This window comes from Nansenia antarctica, assembly GCF_963989245.1.
Source record: "Nansenia antarctica genome assembly, chromosome: 18".
Classification (NCBI taxonomy): Eukaryota; Metazoa; Chordata; class Actinopteri; order Argentiniformes; family Microstomatidae; genus Nansenia; species Nansenia antarctica.
This window is the reverse complement of record NC_137691.1, coordinates 6,995,900-7,017,807: the sequence shown is the minus strand read 5'-3', so window position 1 is coordinate 7,017,807 and position 21,908 is coordinate 6,995,900. Positions and strand designations below refer to the sequence as shown.

General features: G+C 44.5%; 2 protein-coding genes across 3 annotated transcripts; both read right to left on the bottom strand.

Moving 5' to 3' along the window:
• Positions 1 to 6,584: 6,584 nt before the first annotated feature.
• LOC308173175 (uridylate-specific endoribonuclease-like) lies at positions 6,585 to 11,485 on the bottom strand. Its single transcript, XM_080548156.1, has 9 exons — positions 11,416 to 11,485; positions 11,113 to 11,235; positions 10,730 to 10,855; positions 9,419 to 9,602; positions 8,329 to 8,534; positions 7,831 to 7,944; positions 7,585 to 7,691; positions 7,210 to 7,352; positions 6,585 to 7,074 (listed from the first exon to the last, which is right to left on the bottom strand). The coding sequence occupies exons 1-9, from the start codon at positions 11,471 to 11,473 to the stop codon at positions 6,960 to 6,962; spliced, it is 1,176 nt and encodes a 391-aa protein (XP_080404282.1). The 5' UTR covers positions 11,474 to 11,485; the 3' UTR covers positions 6,585 to 6,959.
• A 2,817-nt stretch (positions 11,486 to 14,302) lies between these two features.
• LOC308173176 (uridylate-specific endoribonuclease-like) lies at positions 14,303 to 18,893 on the bottom strand. Of its 2 annotated transcripts, none has more exons than XM_080548157.1 (9): positions 18,824 to 18,893; positions 18,515 to 18,637; positions 18,133 to 18,258; positions 16,867 to 17,047; positions 15,873 to 16,078; positions 15,322 to 15,435; positions 15,108 to 15,214; positions 14,815 to 14,957; positions 14,303 to 14,638 (listed from the first exon to the last, which is right to left on the bottom strand). In XM_080548157.1, exons 1-9 carry the CDS (start codon positions 18,879 to 18,881, stop codon positions 14,527 to 14,529), a joined length of 1,170 nt encoding a protein of 389 aa, XP_080404283.1. In that variant the 5' UTR covers positions 18,882 to 18,893; the 3' UTR covers positions 14,303 to 14,526. The 2 variants fall into 2 exon arrangements, with proteins under 2 accessions (XP_080404283.1, XP_080404284.1); XM_080548158.1 differs by having other exon boundaries at positions 16,867 to 17,038; positions 18,136 to 18,258.
• Between the last annotated feature and the right edge of the window lie 3,015 nt (positions 18,894 to 21,908).

The following is a 21,908-nucleotide window of genomic DNA, read 5'->3' as shown; positions in this document are numbered from 1 at the left end:
TTCCCTTTCACCCTGAACTGTAGGAAAAGCAAACATTGCTTTATTGTTACTTGAGTATAATAAAAGCTTAGCAACTACTCATCATTTGTCGCATGTTTTTTCTCTCGCTAAGTTTGGACATCCCATTGACCCTAGGTGTGGTCTTGATGTCCAGTGTATTTATAGCAGTCTAATCCCATGGTGAGACCCACTGACCTTTGTGCAGCCTACTCTAATAACCTCAAGGTGAGAGCCGACCCAGTCGACTTATTCTACTCAGGTCCTTAATCAATTATCCCCTCAGTCCCCCCAGAATCCAGACTTGTCACAAATCGTTACGAAATGGCTCAGAATAGAATTTCTTTTTATTGTGTAGAAAATATTTCCAGAATTTGTCACAAGAAATAATGAGAACTGTGTGGAGAAGTGTATTTCTATCCCGGCCGGTTCAGCACCGGGACAGCTCCCAGCGCTCTCAGAGTCAGGACAGCTCGCGCGCGCCCAACGCTACAGGTGTCTATTATCAGTACCACTAATGAAGGGATCGGTCTCTGGCTGTGCTTTCATACATGGAGATCTGGAACAACATAGCCTCCACAGTCACACAGGCTGTGTGCTTATACTCAGACTTCAGTCTACAACTGCAACCCCATAAACCAAGGACCCCAATTGAAATAAGCCAGTGGCTTTCTTGGGTTTTTATCCTGTTAGTTGACCTTGTATGTAATATGTACTTTCATGTACCTACTTCTGCAAATCTTCTAATAAAGTTTTCAATCAATCAATCAAAACAAATAAACCCGTCCGTCTAGCGCGCCTCCTCCCCCTAAAGGGTTTTAGATAGACGGTATTAATCCGGGGGGAGACTTGATCGCAGGGGACTTCTAAACTCTGTAATTCCACGCTGTTAGGTTGCGCTCTCAATCTGGGGCATTGCGGGATTTGCTCCACGGATGAAGCAGGCAGCAACCATGGGATTAACTCAAGGTTAGACCATGCATATTCCCGGATCAGTGACAGAGAACTCAGAATAAATGCGCAGGAATATTACTCTCCAATTGTGTTTTGTGTTTTGTGATAGCTTCCATCAGCGTGATTAATTTGCTCAAATTTCTTTGCCTTTTTAAAAAAGAAATCAAATGTATCCTAGAGTTTTCAGACTAAAGTGGTGAAGATGTAGACTAGGCTATTGTCATTCGAGAAGTCTGTCCAATTTCTATATAGAAGTATATTATACTTTATATTCCGTCTATATAGAAGTATGTATAGGCAATGACTCGCAATGGCGCAATGATTTGGAATTGGAACATAGTTGGGGTTATCTCCCATAAGGCTAGGCTACAGTATGTGTTTTTCACAAATAATCATCCTATTTGAAACTATTCACTATTGAGATTATGCTCAATTAATTTAGCTATAAGTAAAAGGCAATGTAAAATACATTTTGACTAGGGGTGCCCACATTTTTGCATCCCCCTGGGTAGTGGGGATTACTCACCGAATAATTAATTGAGCAGTTTATATTACAGTGATTGCCTCATCTGCAATAGGCCTACGATATTTGCTTAGGCTATCTATTTGATTAATTCTTATTTAACCCAGTTACTGAGCTGATGCGTCAGGTGTGATGCGTACCACGTGCATATCTCTAAGGGGCATTGTACATGGATTGCCACACAAATAGAAATAGTGGCTATTAAAAATATTGGAGACATTCATTGTCACAACTGTGAAAAATGATTAAAGTTGATGCCTACCTGATTTGAAACGACGCTTCAAGGACCTCCTGTGTTATGGCTGTAGAGCAGGCAATATTTCTCCTTTCTAGGGGGAATATGCCTCAAATGTTTTTCCCATCAACTAATCAATTTCAAACTTTTTTATAGCTTTTTTCCTCTGGCGTCCTTGTTCCCCTGTGCAGAGTTGTTGTTGTTGTCAGTGTTCATCACAGATCTTATCTCCCTGTCGGGCGGCGGGGGCTCGGGCTTTTACTCTTCAGGGGGAGTGGCTTGTATCAAAGTGGGTGTGGCCTGTATCAAAGTGGGAGTGGCTTAGACACTTAGGGGGAGTGGCTTTTAGTCAAGTGCATTAGTTTAGTGCAAGCTTTTAGTCTTCGGCTGGCTCCTCCCCCCTCTGTCATCCTCTCTCATCCAACTCGTCTGCGCTCGAGCGCGCGCGTGGCCGGCCCGTGGCCAAAGTCATTAAATGTTCCTGTGCCCCGCGTGCGTTCCTCTCTCTCTCTCTCTCTCTCTCTCTCTCTCTCTCTCTCTCTCTCTCTCTCTCTCTCCCTCCCTCTCTCTCTCTCTCTCTCTCTCTGTCTCTCTCTCTATCTCTCTCTCTCTCTCCCTCTCTCTCTCTCTCTCTCTCTCTCTCTCTCTCTCTCTCTCTCTCTCTCTCTCTCTCTTTCTGCGTGTGTGATGAGGAAGTTCGGCACGTGAAACAAGTAGATCGATAGGCCACGTTGGGATGCGCGTTGACAACAACATTAAACACATTTACATAATTTTCATCTGCTTTACAACACTCATCCAGTGGCTGTGTTGTGCGAAAAATATAGCCTATATATACATTACAATTAACAAAGCAACCCAACTTTAGAAAGACGGAGAGAGTGACGCGCTCCGTGAGTCTAACCGAATGTGACAGTTCGGAGTTGCGCGTGAGCAGGTGTTCGCGCCATTTCCTCGTCCATTCATACATCGGCGCGAGCTGATACTGGCGTCCGGCGTGCGCTCATTGCACCCAATTACGCTCATTAAATAGGGCTCAACAGACACCTCACGAGACGGGACAGGCGCCCATGTCGGGGGGGGGGGGGGGGGGGCGGGGGGGGGGGGGGGGGGCAGGCACCCACATTAGGGGGACGGGAGGACAGTCTGAGTTGAAGGAAATATAAGAAATATAGGAACCTTTACTGACTGTAGCCTATAATCTACCCCATTAGTTATGTTTCCAATAGACTTATAGAAATTATTAACGTTATTCTTATTCCATGAGTTAGTTTGCTATCACTTTTTTTCCTTTTTTTTTTTTTCCTTGTATCTTTAGCTTTGCAGACTTCAATTTCAATAGCCCAGAAGCAAGGAAAAATACTGACAGGAAGGCTATAATTCTTTGTATGTGATTGTGTAAGGGGACAGAGAGACAGAAGGGGTGCTGCCATCCCATGAGAGACACAAATCACATGTGCTCATAGTGGGGGGTGGGGGATATGCCTACAAGGGAGGGGGGTGATAAGAGGGAGGGGGGCAGTGCACCCAAAGGATGTGCCGCTCACTATCCCCAGCCTTCGCCCCTGTCCTCCCCATGGGTCTCTGCGTGTCCTATTCCACACCTGCAGCCCAGAGTGGGAATAGCAGAATCAGGCCTCTTTCCATCCCTAGAGTGAGAATGACGTGGGAATATCCTATCGAGTCATTCCTTCACACCGCCAAATACTCAAATACACCCAAATATGCCTTCATAAACACACTGAGTAAAAATGTATGAGATGCAATGCTTTTTAAATGTCAATTCAATGGTAGAATTGACTGCTCACATTTCAGTGTCATACAGCCCGGACTCCCAACCACCACTGGCTGGTGGCAATTAGACTGAGCTTGATCATGATAGTGAAATGTTATGATAACATAACATATGAAAGAAATAGAGGGATTAAAACACAGAAATATGTGAATGTTAAAGATAATGAACACAAAGGGGCAGTCTCGGTATTCAAATGTGTCTGTCTGTGTTTGCATAACAAAAAGTCTAATTGGGTTATTGAGACAAACTGCCCCTTTTTTTCCAACTTGTCCTTGTCGTCACCCATTCTTTCTTCTCATCCTCCCATTTCTTCCTCACTTGATGATGATGATGATGATGATGATGAGTTACAGCAGCTGGTGAAAGCGGGACAAGTTGGCAACTAATCAAAATGTTCAGACTTTTATTCTGAAAAATTTAAATAAATGTCAACGTTGTTGAAAATCAATTATTCGGTGAGTAATCCCCACTACCTATAACTAGGTGGTTGTAGGTTGTATTACTCACCGAATCGATTGCATTGCAATATTTGGCTTCACTAGTGAGTGTGTCATTAATTTTCAACAACGTTGACGTTTATTTACTTTTTTCAGAATAAAAGTCAGAACATTTGATCGGTTGCCGACTTGTTCCCGCTTTCCCCAGCTGCTGTCACATATATGAATCTGACATTCTGAAAATGGACGTTCCACAAGTGGTACTGAGGTAACCATGTTTCCCATGATGCCCCCTGGTCCCCATAGTGTTGGTGATGCACTATGAACCTCCCTGGCAGATGGGCCTCACTTCCTCTCCCCCATCCTCTCTCACTCGATACCAATCCGCTAACGGCTCAGATGCTCCGCTAACGGCTCTGATGGGCTTTTATTCTCTGACGGTTCCTCACCTGACCTCACACATCGCTCAGACCTTGACCCCTGAGGGTCCTCTTCCCGCACCTCATGTGGCTATGTGTATGTTTATTTGAGAGGAAGACATATGTGTCAACTGTACAGTATATACATTTAAAGAACTGTCCACCCCAACACACACACAGGCGCGACCTCTTCCCGAATCCCCAGCGTTCCTGTTGTCAGTTACAGAGGGGAGAGGGGGCTGTGTCCATCTGTCAGACTAGGAGTCCTAGGAGAGATCCTGATATCCCAGTGGGCCATGGGGGAGTGTGTGTGTGTGTGTTTGTGTGTGTGTTTGTGTGTGTGTGTGTGTGTGTGTGTGTGTTTGTGTCTCTGTCTGTCTGTTAAAAGCCCATATGTGCAAATATAATAAAGTTGTAAACACCTTTATTCACAGTATCAACATTTATGCAATTACCACTCGAATATAGGATCTTATTAACTAAATCATAAAATGGTCACCACCTGTTCCCTGTAGTAAAGGTAGTCCCACCCTGAATAGGGATGACAGTAGGCCCATCAGATTGTCTAGGCAGCATTCAAAAAGATAAACAAAACTGCAAAGAATGAAAGTTCCTCTGAGTTTCATGGTCCCTCGTCAGCTCTGAAAATGACCAGGAGGTAAGCCACACTTGAACCTCCCTCTAACCTCTCCCTATAACCCTGAGGAGAACTCTGGGGTGATCTGGGCCGTGTGTCTATAAACCAACCATCCTATTGATGAGACCGCTCCATGGGGCCAACAAAAAAAAAAAGAGACACCCCTCCCAGCTCCACCCCAAAACCCCTTAACCCTTCCCTAAACCCTCAGTTGGCCCCCTGCGGAGCGGGCTCATTGGCTGACCGCCTTCAGGCGTCCTTTTTCCACGGGTCTATTGTCTGGCGCCATAAGCAGCTTTGTTTCTGCATGTGCAGCTGGGCTAGCCCGCTCAGCCATTAGCCGCGACACGCTACAGAGAGCGGGATAATATAATTACAAAACAAAAGTCAGGTGGCTCGCAAGAACTGCCAGGGGAAGCTCATTTGGGGGATATGTGCCGGGGGTTTGGCGGGTGGCCAGCTATAATTTGATTATGAAGTTGTGTGAGTGACAAAAGGGACAATTGAATCTTTTTCCCTCACTCGCTCCCTCTGCGGTTTAATTTGATTTCATTTCGGGTTTTAAAAAGGAGGGAGTGTGAAAGGAGAGAAAATTTACTCTTCCAATTTTCGGAGTCACCGGCCCAGAAGATTTAATATGGTCGAACAAAACTGAAACGGAGAAATTCCTCACAGGGCATAGCTTTATTGTTAGGTTGACATGAGACTCAGTCGGTTTTGTGAAGCCCAAATCAGATGAATTCCTGAAAAGGGGTTGGGTTTTTGTATGAAGTGACTGGCTCTGTGTTCTCCTTTGGCACGGACGCACACACACTGGGGGACAATGGGATCTAAGGCAGATCCATCTCCTTTAATACTTTCTTTAAACAGGGGTGCAAGTGTGTGTCCCCTGTCCTGTCGGCAGACCCGAAGTTTATCCCGTTAGTCACCCTGGATGAGTGAAAGGGTAAACTCGACCCCCCCCTAACCCATCCCAGCTGGAAATACACACACACACACACACACACACACACACACATATACACACGCACACACACGTTCATACTTACCCCCAGCTGGGGCAGTACACACGGCTTTACGGACAGCTGATAAGAACAGGTTTAGCTAGTGGCTACTGTTCAGAGTAGGTCAAGCAGAATCGGATCTGCTAAACGTGGTTTTGTTTCTATTTGTTCAAATTTGTTTGTTGTCGGAGGGTGCGAGAGAGGCTGCATTTGGGCTTTTGTTTTGTTGTTTGATAAAGACAGTAAACGATTGTGTCAGATGCACACATGCTCTTGGTGGTTGGGTGTCATTATAGTGCCCGCTTCAGGGGTGTGTAAACACAGATTTTCAGCCCCATTGGGCACAGTTTGATCATGCCCTCAGGCGGGCACTGGATTCTCATACTCTACTGAAACAGACGTCTGTCTGTGTGTCCAAAACTGTCTGGTTTTGGTTAAGTTACATTTTTACAAGCGATGAAGTACACATTGTTCTTGATCATTTAATGACCAACTTCTGGGATTTAAAAAAAAACATATATGTATATAAATGATGGTTTTCTACAAAGTAAAAAAGATTTGAGGCCCAACAAATTTTGGCATTCACTTTGGCTTGCTTTATTAAAACATCTAGCCTGCACCCACATTAAATCTCACTTAACACATTACTTATCAACATTATCGCTAAACATATCAATTCATCACATATCATCAGGTTGAAATAATTTCATAATGTGGGGATTATGGTTGTACATTCAGAATCAGAATTAGAATTTTATTATATCCAATGTACGTGTACACAAGACTAAAATTCTTAGCCTCAGGTTCTTCGACATTGGCATTGCAGCAGAATACGAAAATCAACAATAATAGCATAAAGTAAAATAAGTAAGGTTTGTTGCTTTGTGGAGTCTGATGGGAGTATCATTGGCAGGCTGTTGGTGCCATGTTGAATGTTGTGCCCATAGCTGCTTCAGTTCTATGGGGTGGCAGGGAATGCTGAGCCAATGTACTTCTTCCCGTTTCCATAGGAGGAGTTGTCCCAGGTGTAGGTTTGGATCGTCAGTGTTTCACCCCCCAGGCTCAGATTACACCTGGACATGGTCAAATGTATACAAAAAAATGACACACACACAGTATGGCAAGCAAACACACTCGCGCATGAACACGCACGCACACACACATACACACCCACACTTCTCACTTGGTTGAATATGCGTAGTACTCACCGTTTTCCTGGGCGGGTGATGTAACAGAGGCTGTACATGGCCAAGTCAAACTCTGGACTGCAGCCGATGATGGCGGAACCGACCTGCTTGAAGTAGCCATCCCACTTAAACTGCATCCCAAGAACATCAGGGTAAGATGTCCACTGAGAGAGAGACATAGAGCGAGAGAGAGAGAGAGAGAGAGAGAGAGAGAGAGAGAGAGAGAGAGAGAGAGAGAGAGAGAGAGAGAGAGAGAGAGAGAAAGAGAGAGAGAAAGAGGAGGGTGGGAGGGAGGGAGATCACTTCAAATCTTTTGTTGGGATATAAAAGAAAGGTGACTAGACACAGTTACAGTTGTGTCATGGTTTAATTTTGTGTCATTAGGTTCATTCTTACAGGTCCATTGAAGCTGTGGCTGTAGTATTCTAGCAGATTCTGTTTCTCCAGCACGTAGAACTGCAGCCAGTTGTGGAATCCAGATATCTTACCACCCTTAATCTCCCCTATAAAGAGAATAGTATGCTTTATAAACACACACACACATACTGTAACATTGACAAACATTTAGCTTACTTAACTTGCTTGCTTTGCTGCTTGGACACACACACACACACACACACACACACACACACACACACAAACCTGCAAAGATGTGCTCGAAGCCGCTGGAGTCCAGCTTCCCGTTGTTGCGGGAGTAGAGGCCAAACCACATCATCTTCAGATCCTGGATGAACTCCGCCTCTGAGCCGTAGCGACCTTGGGAAGTGAGGACATTCAAGTTCATTCATCATCATGCAGAACATCACATATGTTATAATGTGGATAGGATAGGCAGGTGACAGTGTGTAGTGAGGTATCGTTAGATCTAAACAGCAGATATGAGTGACAGTGTATGATTCTAATACAGTATAAGGGGTGGAGAGATTTGTCACAGGGACACAGGCCTCAGAGAGAATGGACGCTGCGTACGAAGGTGTGGGGCGGCTGTGGCTCGGGAGGTAGAGCTGGCGTCTAATGATCACAAGGTCGGCGGTTCGACGGTAGTTTGCCGCCATCGGTGTGTGAATGTGTGTGTGAATAAACGAATGAGAGGCCATTGTGAAGTGCTGCGGAATAAGTGCGTGCAGTGCATTTACAAACCCTTGGTGAAGAGGAAGGCATAGAGCTCTCTGCCCAGCTCGGTGTTGGACATGGCCTCCCTGAGGAAGGTGTCCTGCTCATCCAGCTGCTGGGAGGTGAAGGACTCGGACTGGCCCGTGACCCTCTCGTAGTTGTCCAGCACGGCCAGGAAGGCACGGTACGTGGGCTTGGAGAACAGAGAAGCCTCGTTCACGTATTTGAACAACCTGGAGCACAGAAGACACAGCAGAGACACGTCACTATGGATTACAGTGTCCCTGTGTGGAGGACAGTGACAGCTCCATAGGAGAGAGTAAGGGACAGGCCAAAGGGAAGGAGAGCAGTGATGAGTGAGTGAATGAATGGGGGAGCGGGGGGGTAATACATTAATACTAGATAGGTACAATTTCTGTGGAAATTGTGAAGTGTGCTTGCCCCTCATAACCAGTAGGGGGTAGGTCAGTGGACTCTGGGCCACCCCCCTGTACCCCCTGGTGAAGACCGCATGTCTCTAGCCCACCCAGGAACCGAGTTGTGGGGTTCGGGTGTGTGAGTGTGTGTGTGTGCGTGTGTGTGTGTGTGTGTGTGGGTGTGTGTGTGGGTGGGTCACCCCCCCCAGCGAAGACTGCATGTCTCTAGCTCACCCAGGGGCCGAGTTGTGGGGTTCAGGTGTGTGGGTGTGTTTGTGTATGTGTATGTGTGTGTGTGTGTGTGTGTGTGTGTGTGTGTGTGTGTGTGTGTGTGTGTGTGCGTGCACGCGTGTGCGACCATGTTCCAGTGTTGCTCTAGATCTGTGGGACACCTAATAGTCCTGGATTAAGTTACAGCATTTTTGAATGTGACAGTTGGGGGTTGCCATAGTAACTGCTGTAAGCTATGGTGTTTTGTATTTTGCTAGCTCTCAAAGAAACGGCCCTCAGGTAAAAACTATTAACGTCGAGGCTATATATTGAGTGACAGTGTGAAGAGCTGAACATTTTGATGGAAAATGTGTGTATGATGACATCAAATTATAGGCTTGGCGGCAGTTTACGAAATGTGTAAAAATGTTGAAAAAGGGAAGTGGCACACTGGGGGGAGGAAAGGTTGATATGAGAAGGTCGGGTCTTACGGGCGAGAGGAGAGGTCATTCTGGGAGCTAGTCTGGGAGTTGGACACCAGGGCCTGGGTGTCAAGGATCAGCTCCGAGGCAGAGGCCTTGTTGGAGTCCAGAGCGTACAGCACCTCAGATAGAGCCTTGATCTCAGCATCTGTGATCTCACTGCTGCTGCCACCACCACCACCACCTGTAGAACCTGCCGTAACATACACACCGTGAAATATGGATCTGCAACAGCCACCACCTGTTACTATGGTAACAGTGACATGGGAGACCCGGATCCGTTCACTGATGTATAGGTTGAGGACATTGCTTGAAGTGAATGAAGTGGAAAACATCTAAATAGTTGTAACATTTAATTAATTCATTAATTATCATTAATTGTTTGTTACATTGTATATCATGAAGTATCACTGCTTTATGACACTGTTACGACAGTGTTACGATAATGTAGTAGGTGAGAAAATGTGTTAGAATTCAGAGAAAAGAGCAACTTAAACATTTAGATATTAGGCTACAGGTAGATAACATAACCTATAGATCATCTGGATTGCTTGTAGAGTGGAGAGGTTGGTAATCTTGTTCTCAAAACCTGACATGCAAAGCTAACTGACCACAGGAAGAGTTGTAGTCTCTGCAGCAGCTGTTGTGATCTCCACACAGTCCAGGACTATGGCGGCCTGTGTGCAGTGTTTTCAAAATGCTACGAACGTAGCAATGTAGGAAAGTCAGGGGCTAGTGGCCTAGTGGACAGTGAGCTGGACTGATGATCAGAAGGTCATGCGTTAAAATGACCACCACTAATGTGCCCTTGAGTAAGGCACTTAGCCCCAAGTTACTCCAGAGAGACTGTCCCTGTAATCTCTAATTGTAAGTCACTTTGGATAAAAGTGTCTGCTAAATGGGTAAAATGTAAGTGACGATCATTGCGCACCAATGACCCCTAGTGGTCAGACAAGCACATGCTCAGGTGCCTTTACTGCATTGGGGCCTTACTGGGGCTTACAGTGTGGCTCAGCAAACGGGGATGGACTGGTAAGAGTTTTATTGTTTAATCATGGTTTTAGTACAGCTATGACTCAGTTAAAGGCACAAGGCACAGCTACCCCTGATTGCTGCACTTAAAAATCTACCTATCTACCCCCCGCCCCCCCCCCCCGTCCCGTCCCGTCCCGTCCCCCCCGTCCCTCCCCCTTCGTTCACTGTGTGAATTTCACCAGGTGTTGTAAACCAACTGCCCTGGGTGGAAAATAGGAGCTCAGACTGATAACAGACTTCAGGTTTAGGAGTATGTGCAATATCTTTCAGGGACACCCTTCTTACCACCATCACAGAGGTCTGCGTAGTCACTGCAGCAGTTGTTGTGATCTCCACACTTTGAGTTGCAGTGGCATTCGTTCTGAGAGTTGTAGTTCTCGTCGCAACGGCCCTTGCAGGATGTAGCAGAACCTCATAGAGAAAATAAGTGAGACTGCTGTTGACATCGAGAGTTTACTCAATGCTTCACTTTTACATTTGTAGAACACATCACACACTCCCTGCTTATTTTGTATTATGTTGTGTTTTATATTTTTGCTGTTCAAACTTCAGGCAAGGAGATATATATACGTACAGAGTGGAACCATTCAAACCAAGCCAAACTTAAATGCACTACCATTTTCATGAAACATGATCTAACCAACGTAAGTGACTGAACTGTTACTCACCTGTGCAGAGGCTGTAATAGTCTGAGCAGCAATCATTGAAGCGCTCGCAGGGAGTGTTACACTGGCAGGTGAAGTCAGGGTCAGTGCCGTAACCACAGCGATTCTGACAGGAGTCCAGGGAATCTATAGGGGTACATTACAGAGCAGAATGTTGCAGAATGATTGGGCAAATGTCTTCAGATGATCAAATGAATTATGCTTTGATCCTATTGTATGATCCTTATGAGATGTCCCATTCTCAGATAAAGATATCAAATCAATACTAATAGTCACAATAAGCCTCCTAGGTGTGCTCATACTTACTGCTGTATCCCTGAGAGAAGAGGGTTACCCCCAGTGTGAGGAGCAGAATTATCTTCATCTTAGCCTGGCAACGGTCTGAAACAGGGTGCACTGTTGAAAGTATGGATTTCCTTTAAATACTTAACCTGACCAATTAGGTTCCAATGCTCAAAAAAAGCTTCATCCCATAGTCAGTCTGCCAATCACTGTACACAGAAATTGTACACCTGTTCAACACACACAAGGATGAAAATACATCTTATCAGATTGTTACCTGGTACCTATCATTCTGTTTTGTTTTTTAAAAAGCATGGATATCAGACATGCAAAGATCAGATATTTGTCAGGCTATATGATTTGAATGTGATAATACAGTATATTGTTAGATCACATTAAAAACAAAATTCTAGTGATAACCAGATAGTTCCATAAACTGACCTTGCTTTAACATTGTCCTTATTACAGCTTATTTGCACACCAAGGCCGGCGAAGGCTATGGGGAGGGATCCAAACGCCCACCCAATCAAAAGGTACGATTTTTTTCCCCTCTGAATTGTTGTTATTCCATGGGCATGTTTGAATGTTTAATCTCATATTTGTATTTAATGATGTTTTTACAAGGTGTTGGTCACATCTGCTCTCTTTCACACTATCATGTCACGGAGGACTGGTGGTGACTTAGGGTCAACCCAGGCACGTCAAAAATACAGGAATAGGGGCGCTTAGGTGGCGTAGCGGGTTAAGCGTTGACCAAGTAACAGCAGGGTTCCCGGTTCGATTCCGGCTGCGGACATGTCCTGCATGTCATCCCTCCTCACTCTCTGTCACCCGTCCTTCCTGTCTAAATCTCTACTGTATCTGTCAATAAAAGGAAAATTATCACTCGTAAAAAATAAAAAAAATAAAAAAATAAAAAATACAGGAATATTTAAGTGGAACTCAGCCCTACTGCCTTTGGCCACAATGATATGATAAGAAGAGAAAAATCAAGTTGGGCCATGTCTAAAAAAAGTTAACTTCGGTACCCATTAATATCCCATGTATATTCTCTCAAAACCTATTATGAATGAATGAATGGTCTTTATTGTCATTGCTACAGTACAGGTACCAAACAACGAAATTTAGGAGGGGTGGCTCCCCTGGTGTTAGGAAAGAAAAAAAACACTTTAAAAAAACACTTTAAAAAAACACAAGAAGGGAAGGAGCTGGTTTACATAAATAAAGGCTATGTACACTATCCACTATACTATACTGTACAGATAGACGACTAGGGTTGTCATATTGCACATAGTGTTATTGCTCATTTATTTAAAGTGTCGCAGTTTGCAGGCTTGAAATGTACATTGTGCCTCAGCACTACACCTGATTAGCCATGTACCATGTGAATATGGATCTGAATCTTGAATATTCAAGAAAAAGACATCAACCATACATGGCAACCTTCAGTCGAGGCCTGCATTCACATTTTGTATGACCTACAACAAAGATATTTATGTTGTAAATATTTTAATTTAAGTTCACTCAAAGCCTATTTCAGGGGGGTATTCCATCAACGTTGCTAACAAAATCTGTGCTTAATTGAAAAAGCCTTGTTTGAATTAACGTTGACTGTGACTTAAGGCTCAAGGCGTTCCATTACGTAAAAAGCCCAGTTGTCCCCCCCCCCCCCTCCTTCTTAAAGCCTATCGTCAACATCCCCCACACACCTGAAAGTTTCACACTGTCCGTTCATGAATCTCCTCTTCCAAGCCAAAGCAAAGTCCCTCCAGTAAATGTTGATAGAGATACAGTGCTTTGGCTTTAACTCTGTCTACAATTCACACTATAAAACAACGAAAATAAAGCAATAAATGAATTAACCATGTTACTATTATTTAGGAAATTCTAATAGACAAGTAGGCTAATCAAAACTATTTAAAGTAAAGTAACATTACATAAAAAGGAAAAAAATAAATAGAAGAAGTTGTCCTAGGCAGTCTATTTTCTTCATGATCAACATGCAGTTTTACAATTAAACAAATAAGCCCACCTCTGGAAACCTGTTCAACAGAAACCTGAAATCCCCCATGGAAATGGCTTTTAAACTGAGCCAGGCCAACTGAAGAGGGATTGCTGTATATTTGTATTCATTTGTTATAGATTGTCTCTCAATGGCAAAAACGAATGGTAGGCCTATATCTTTCAGTGAGTTGAGACACAGGCTGCAAAAGAGTCCCCAACTGAAGATGTTAAAGGCATTCGTGACCTGTGTGATTAGTCCTTATTTTGTAAAAACTCTGGACAGGCTCCAGTATGTGCAGAACAGCTGCCAGGGTTCTCACCCACACCAAGCCCTGGCAGCACATCACCCCCACCCTCATCCACCTCCACTGTCTTCCGGTTAAGTCCCGCATCTCGTACAAAATCCTCCTCCTCACCTACAAATCGCTCCATGCCCGTGCCCCCCAGTACCTATCTGACCTCCTCCGCCAAAATACCCCATCCCAGAGACACGGGTCTGCTCTCCACCCCCCGCACCAGCCTGCGAACCTTTGGGGACAGAGCCTTCAGTGTGGCAGCTCCCACCCTCTGGAACTCTCTCCCCACAGTGATCTGCACCACCCCTACCCTGGACACCTTCAAATCAGCCCTCAAAACCTACCTGTTCACCACGGCCTTTGGCCTCAAGGTTAGTTAGATGGCGTTATTCTGTGTTCTGTGTTTGTCTGTCTGACTGTCTCTCTGTCAATATGTAAAGAGTCCTTCAGTCTCTTAAAAGGCGCTATATAAATCTCAGCTATTATTATTAAGTGATACACACTATCACTAAACATATCAATTCATCGCATATCATCAGGTTGCCCTGCCCAATCATAATTCAAATATTAAATATGACTAAAATGTGGGGATTATGGTTGTTCATTCAGAATCAGAATCAGAATTGCTTTTATTACATCCAATGTACGGGTACACAAGAGTAAAATTCTTAGGCTCTGGTTCTTCGACATTGGCATTGCAGCAGAATACAAAATCAACAATAATAGAATAAAGTAAAATAAGTAAGGTTTGTTGCTTTGTGGAGTCTGATGGGAGTATCATTGGCAGGCTGCTGGTGCCATGTTGAATGTTGTGCCCATAGCTGCTTCAGTTCTATTAGGTGGAAGGGAATCCTGAGCCAATGTACTTCTTCCCGTTTCCATAGGAGGAGTTGTCCCAGGTGTAGGTTTGGATGGACAGAGTTTTACCTCCCAGGCTCAGATAACACCTGGACATCAAATGTATCAGAATGACAGAAATGACACACATAGTATGGCAAGCAAACACACTCGCGCATAAACACACACACACACACACACACACACGCACACACACGCACACACACACACACACACACACACACACACACACACACACACAGATACACGGCTGCGTAGTACTCACCGTTTTCCTGGGCGGGTGATGTAACAGAGGCTGTACATGGCCAAGTCAAACTCTGGACTGCAGCCGATGATGGCGGAACCGACCTGCTTGAAGTAGCCGTCCCACTTAAACTGCATCCCAAGAACATCGGGGTAAGATGTCCACTGAGAGAGAGACATAGAGAGAGAGAGAGAGAGAGAGCGATAGAGGAGGGTGGGAGGGAGATCAGTCAAAATATGTTTTAAAAGAAAGGCGACTAGACTCAGCTACAGTTGTGTCATGGTTTAATTTTGTGTCATTAGTTTAATTCTTACAGGTCCATTGAAGCTGTGGCTGTAGTACTCAAGCAGATGCTGTTTCTCCAGCCTGTAGAACTGCAGCCAGTTGTGGAATCCAGACACCTTACCACTCTTAACCTCCCCTACAAAGAGAATAGTATGCTTTATAAACACACACACATACTGTAACATGGACACAAACATGGACACAAACACACACACATTCATAAAACACACAAAACGAACAGACCTGCAAAGATGTGCTCGAAGCCGCTGGAGTCCAATCTCCCGTTGTTGCGGGAGTAGAGGCCAAACCACATCTTCTTCAGATCCTGGATAAACTCCGCCTCTGAGCCGTAGCGACCTAGGGAAGTGAGGACATTCAAGTTAATTCACTGCTCATTTAGAGATACATCATCATGCAGAACATCACATAATAGGATAGGCAGGTGACAGTGTGTAGTGAGGTATCGTTAGATCTAAACAGCACAGAAGATATGAGTGACAGTGTGAATGCCCCCTGCATACGAAGGTGTGGGGCGGCTGTGGCTCCGGAGGTAGAGCCGGTGTCTAATGATCGCAAGGTCGGCGGTTCTGCGGTTCGATCCCCGGCTGGCCATGTGTCGAGGTGTCCTTGGGCAAGACACTGAACCTCAAATTGCTCCCAATGACCGGCCCGGCGCCTTGCATGGCAGCTTGTCGCCATTGGTGTGTGAATGTGTGTGTGTGAATGGGTGAATGAGAGGCCATTGTAAAGCACTTTGGAATAAGGCACCATGTACGTGCAGTCCATTTACAAACCCTTGGTGAAGAGGAAGGCATAGAGCTCTCTGCCCAGCTCGGTGTTGGACATGGCCTCCCTGAGGAAGGTGTCCTGCTCAGCCAACTGCTGGGAGGTGAAGTCCTCGGCCTGGCCCGTGACCCTCTCGTAATTGTCCAGCACGGCCAGGAAGGCGCGGTACGTGGGCTTGGAGAACAGAGAAGCCTCGTTCACGTATTTGAACAACCTGGAGCACAGAAGACACAGCAGAGACACATCACTATGGATTACAGTGTCCCTGTGTGGAGGACAGTGACAGCTCCATAGGAGAGAGTAAGGGACAGGCCAAGGGGAAGGAGAACAGTGATGAGAGAGTGAGTGAGTGGGTGGGGGGTAATACATTAATACTAGATAGGTACAATTTCTGTGGAAATTGTGAAGTGTGCTTGCCCCTCACAACCAGTAGGGGGTAGGTCAGTGGACTCTGGGCCACCCCCCTGTACCCCCTGGTGAAGACCGCATGTCTCTAGCCCACCCAGGACTCGAGTTGTGGGGTTCGGGTGTGTGAGTGTGTGTGTGTGTGTGTGTGTGTGTGTGTGTGTGTGTGTGTGTGTGTGTTTGTGTGTGTGTGTGTGTGTGTGTGTGTGTATGTGTGTGTGTGTGTGTGTGTGTGTGTGTGTGTGTGTGCGACCATGTTCCAGTGTTGCTCTAGATCTGTGGGACACCTAATAGTCCTGGATTAAGTTACAGCATTTTTGAATGTGACAGTTGGGGGTTGCCATAGTAACTGCTGTAAGCTATGGTGTTTTGTCTTTTGCTAGCTCTCAAAGAAACGGCCCTCAGGTAAAAACTATTAATGTTGAGGCTATAATATTGAGTGACAGTGTGAAGAGCTGAACATTTTGATGTAAAATGTGTGTATGATGACATAAAATTGTAGGCTTGGCAGCAGTTTACGAAATGTGCGAAAATGTTGAAAAAGGGAAGTGGCACACTGGGGGGAGGAAAGGTTGATATGAGAAGGTCGGGTCTTACGGGCGAGAGGAGAGGTCATTCTGGGAGCTAGTCTGGGAGTTGGACACCAGGGCCTGGGTGTCAAGGATCAGCTCCGAGGCAGAGGCCTTGTTGGAGTCCAGAGCATACAGCACCTCAGATAGAGCCTTGATCTCAGCATCAGTGATCTCACTGCTGCTGCCACCACCACCACCTGTAGAACCTGCCGTAACATACACACCGTGAAATATGGATCTGCAAACAGCCACCACCTGTTACTATGGTAACAGTGACATGGGAGACCCGGATCCTTTCACTGATGTATCGGTTGAGGACATTGCTTGAAGTGAACGAAGTGGAAAACATCTAAATAGTTGTAACATTTAATTCATTCATTATTAATTATCATTAATTGTTTGTTACATGATTGTATATCATGAAGTATCACTGTCTTATGACAGTGTTACGACAGGATAGTGTAGTAGGTGAGAAAATGTGTTAAAATTCAGAGAAAAGAGCAACATAAACATTTAGATATTAGGCTACAAGTAGATAACATAACCTATAGATCATCTGGATTGCTTGTAGAGTGGAGAGGTTGGTATCTTGTTCTCAAAGCCTGACATACAAAGCTAACTGACCACAGCTGTAGCAGCTGTTGTGATCTCCACACAGGACAGGACTATGGCGGCCTGTGTGCAGTGTTTTCAAAATGCTACGAACATAGCAATGTAGGAAAGTCAGGGGCTAGTGGCCTAGTGGATAGTGAGCAGGACTGATGATCAGAAGGTCATGCGTTAAAATCACCACCACTAATGTGCCCTTGAGTAAGGCACTTAGCCCCAAGTTACCCCAGAGAGACTGTCCCTGTAATCTCTAATTGTAAGTCACTTTGGATAAAAGTGTCTGGTAAATGGGTAAAATGTAAGTGATGATCATTGCTCACCAATGACTCCTAGTGGTCAGACAAGCACATGCTCAGGTGCCTTTACTGCATTGGGGCCTTACTGGGGCTTCCAGTGTGGCTCAGCAAACAGGGATGGACTGGTAAGAGTTTTATTGTTTAATCGTGGTTTTAGTACAGCTGTGACTCGGTTAAAGACACAAGGCACAGCTACCCCCGATTGCTGCACTAATAAATCTACCTATCTACCTCCCGTCCCCCCCCGTCCCTCCCCCTTCGTTCACTGTGTGAATTTCACCAGGTGTTGTAAACCAACTGCCCTGGGTGGAAAATAGGAGCTCAGACTGATAACAGATTTCAGGTTTAGGAGTATGTGCAATATCTTTCAGGGACACCCTTCTTACCACCATCACAGAGGTCTGCGTAGTCACTGCAGCAGTTGTTGTGATTTCCACACTTTGAGTTGCAGTGGCATTCGTTCTGAGAGTTGTAGTTCTCGTCGCAACGGCCCTTGCAGGATGTAGCAGAACCTCATAGAGAAAATAAGTGAGACTGACTGTTGACATCGAGAGTTTACTCAATGCTTCACTTTTACATTTGTAGAACACATCACACACTCCCTGCTTATTTTGTATTATGTTGTGTTTTATATTGTTTCTGTTTAAACTTCAGGCAGGGAGAGATATACGTACAGAGTGGAACCATTCAAACCATGCCAAACTTAAATGCACTACCATTTTCATGAAACATTATCTAGTGACTGAACTCATGTGTTGTGTTACTCACCTTTGCAGAGGCTGTAATAGTCTGAGCAGCAATCATTGAAGCGCTCGCAGGGAGTGTTACACTGGCAGGTGAAGTCAGGGTCAGTGCCGTAACCACAGCGATTCTGACAGGAGTCCAGGGAATCTAGAGGGGTACATTACAGAGCAGAATGTTGCAGAATAATTAGGCAGATGTCTTCAGATGATCAAATGAATTATGCTCTGATTCTATTGTACAGTATGATCCTTATGAGATGTCCCATTCTCAGATAAAGATATCAAATCAATACTAATTAGTCATAATAAGCCTCCAAGGTATTCTCATACTTACTGCTGTATCCCTGAGAGAAGAGGGTTACCCCCAGTGTGAGGAGCAGAATTATCTTCATCTTAGCCTGGCAACGGTCTGAAACAGGGTGCACTGTTGAAAGTATGGATTTCCTTTAAATAGTTAACCTGACCAATTGGGTTCCAATGCTCAAAAAAAGCTTCATCCCATAGTCAGTCTGCCAATCACTGTACACAGAAATTGTACGCCTGTTCAACACACACAAGGATGAAAATACATCTTATCAGATTGTTACCTGGTACCTATCATTCTGTTCCAAAAAAATGCAAGTGCATATCAGACATGCAAAGATCAGATATATGTCAGGCTATATGATTTGAATGTGATACTACAGTATATTGTTAGATCACATTAAAAACAAAATTCTAGTGATAACCAGATAGTTCCAACTGACCTTGCTTTAACATTGTCCTTATTACAGCTTATTTGCACACCAAGGCCGGTGAAGGCTATGGGCAGCGATCCAAACGGCCACCCAATCAAAAGGTACGATTTTTTTCCCTCTGAATTGTTGTTATTCCATGGGCATGTTTGAATGTTTAATCTCATATTTGTATTTAATGATGTTTTTACAAGGTGTTGGTCACATCTGCTCTCTTTCACACTATCATGTCACGGAGGACTGGTGGTGACTTAGGGTCAACCCAGGCACGTCAAAAATACAGGAAAATCCCGGTTCGATTCCGGCTGCGGACATGTCCTACATGTATGTCATCCCTCCTCTCTCTCTCTCACACATCCTTCCTGTCTAAATCTCTACTGTATCTGTCAATAAAAGGAAAATGTTGAGTGGTACTGCCCCCACTAAAAAAAATAAACCCTACTGCCTTTGGCCGCAATGATATGATAAAAACGAAAAAAGAAGAGAAAAATCAAGTTGGGCCATGTCTAAAAAAAGTAAACTTCAGTACCCAATAATATCCCATGTTTTTTCTCTCAACATCGATTAGCCATGTACCATGTGAATATGGATCTGAATCTTGAATATTCAAGAAAAAGAAAACATCAACCGCACATAAAACTGTAACCACTAGATCCCTTAAATCCTATTCTAGTGAGGCCTTAAACCATAAACTGGAGAATCAAGACTGGTTAGATGAACTAAAAAGCACACAGGTTGAAGAGGCATGGCTAGGTTTCAAAACCAAATTCCTAAATATTATTGACAGTATAGCCCCCATGAAAACCACCAGGGTTAAAGCCCGATCGGAACCATGGATGAATTCGGACATTCTAAATGCTATGAAAGTCAGAGACCTAAAATGCTCTGAAGTTCAAAAATGCAAATCAAAATTAGTGAAACACTTAAACGAAGATCACAAAACCCACTTTGAGAAAATTAAAAAACAATGCAACAAACTATGCAATCAGGTAATTACCATGACCAAATCTGCTAAGAAAGAATACCTTGATAACAAAATCGAAGAAAACTTAAACAAACCACGTGACCTTTGGAAGCTACTTAATAGCCAACTAGGTTGCAGTCAAAAACTCAAAACCAGGTCTACAAACATCAGCATAAAATCTGGTGATTCTCTCCTTACAGACAAGCTGGATGTGGCTAAGTGCTTAAACACTTTCTTTACAACCATAGCCACTAAATTAGTTAACAATCTACCACCCCACTCAGGGCGTTATGGTGTAGAGCACATCCGTGCGTTCTACAATAAACTGGGTGTACGCAATGATGATTTTAAACTCTCCATGGTGTCAAACGATGAGGTGTTTAAAAAGCTGGGCGCTCTACACTCAGAAAAGGCCACGGGCCACGACAATATTCCAGCCAGATTTCTAAAAGACTCAGCTGCCTCCATTACCCCAATCATCACCCACATAATAAACCTCTCCATCAAACAGGGACACGTCCCCCTTGACTTTAAAATAGCAAGGGTAACCCCACTGTATAAAAAAGGAAGCAAATTAGACCCAGGCAACTACCGACCTGTTTCTATTCTTAATTCCATCTCGAAACTTATGGAAAAAATAGTTTATGAACAGGTTGATAGGTACCTTACCGAAAAAAATCTGATGTATGAATTTCAATCAGGATTCAGAACATCCCATTCCACTGACACATGCCTTCTCTATTTGAACGACCACATCAACCATGAGGTGGACTCGGGCAAGTACTGCGGCATGGTCATGCTGGACCTCCAGAAGGCCTTCGACACAGTAGATCACCACATATTGTTAGATAAACTGAAAGCAATTGGGTTCGATAGAACATCGGTGAGCTGGATACAATCCTACTTAGAGGGGAGGGAACAGGTGGTTAGTGTGAACGGAACACTGTCCCCCCCCCTCCCGGTGACCTGCGGCGTTCCACAAGGAAGCATATTGGGACCTTTACTGTTCCTAATATATGTGAATGACATGTCATCAGCATGTAATTGCAATTTGTTCCTGTTCGCGGATGACTCGGCTCTGCTGGTCTCTGACAGGGACATATTGCAGGTGGAAAAAGCGCTAAGCACTGAACTGAGTAGAATCTGCATCTGGCTAGCTGACAATAAACTATCAATACACCTAGGTAAAACTGAAACCATCCTATACGGATCCCCATCTAAACTCAGAAAGGCTGAAAATTTTAAAATAAAAGTGGGTTACATTAATATCACAAGAAAAGAGGATATTACATACCTGGGCTCCATCTTAGAGGCAAATCTTTCCGGAGATAAAATGGCAGCAAAGGTAATCAAAAAAGTGAACCATAGAACTAGATTCTTGTACAGGATATCCTCACTTGTCAGTAAAAACACACTGAGGACCCTATCAGGAGCTCTCATTCAATGTCACTTCGACTATGCCGTAACATCATGGTACTATAGAACCACAAAGGCCCATAAAACAAGACTCCAGACAGCCCAAAATAAACTGGTTAGGCTTCTGCTAGGCCTCAACCCTAGGACACATCTAACCGCTGCTCATTTTTTGAGCCTTGATTGGCTACGAGTAGTTGACAGAGTGCAGCAGCTTGCACTGGGCCTGGTCTTCAAGATACGCTACACCACAAAGACACCCAAGTACCTGTCAACATACTTCCAAAAAGTGAACAACGTCCACACAT

Excerpts from the sequence above, each read along its gene's own strand:
- LOC308173176 (XM_080548157.1), bottom strand. The coding sequence starts at position 18,881 with ATGAAGATAATTCTGCTCCTCACACTGGGGGTAACCCTCTTCTCTCAG. Across the intron at positions 18,638-18,823 it reads CTTCTCTCAGGGATACAGCA|ATTCCCTGGACTCCTGTCAG; the intron begins GTAAGTATGAGA and ends GTACCCCTCTAG. Across the intron at positions 17,048-18,132 it reads CGCAGACCTCTGTGATGGTG|GTTCTACAGGTGGTGGTGGT; the intron begins GTAAGAAGGGTG and ends ATGTTACGGCAG.
- LOC308173175 (XM_080548156.1), bottom strand. The coding sequence starts at position 11,473 with ATGAAGATAATTCTGCTCCTCACACTGGGGGTAACCCTCTTCTCTCAG. Across the intron at positions 7,692-7,830 it reads CTTCGAGCACATCTTTGCAG|GGGAGATTAAGGGTGGTAAG; the intron begins GTTTGTGTGTGT and ends TTCTCTTTATAG. Across the intron at positions 7,353-7,584 it reads GCCACAGCTTCAATGGACCT|TGGACATCTTACCCTGATGT; the intron begins GTAAGAATGAAC and ends TCTCTCTCTCAG.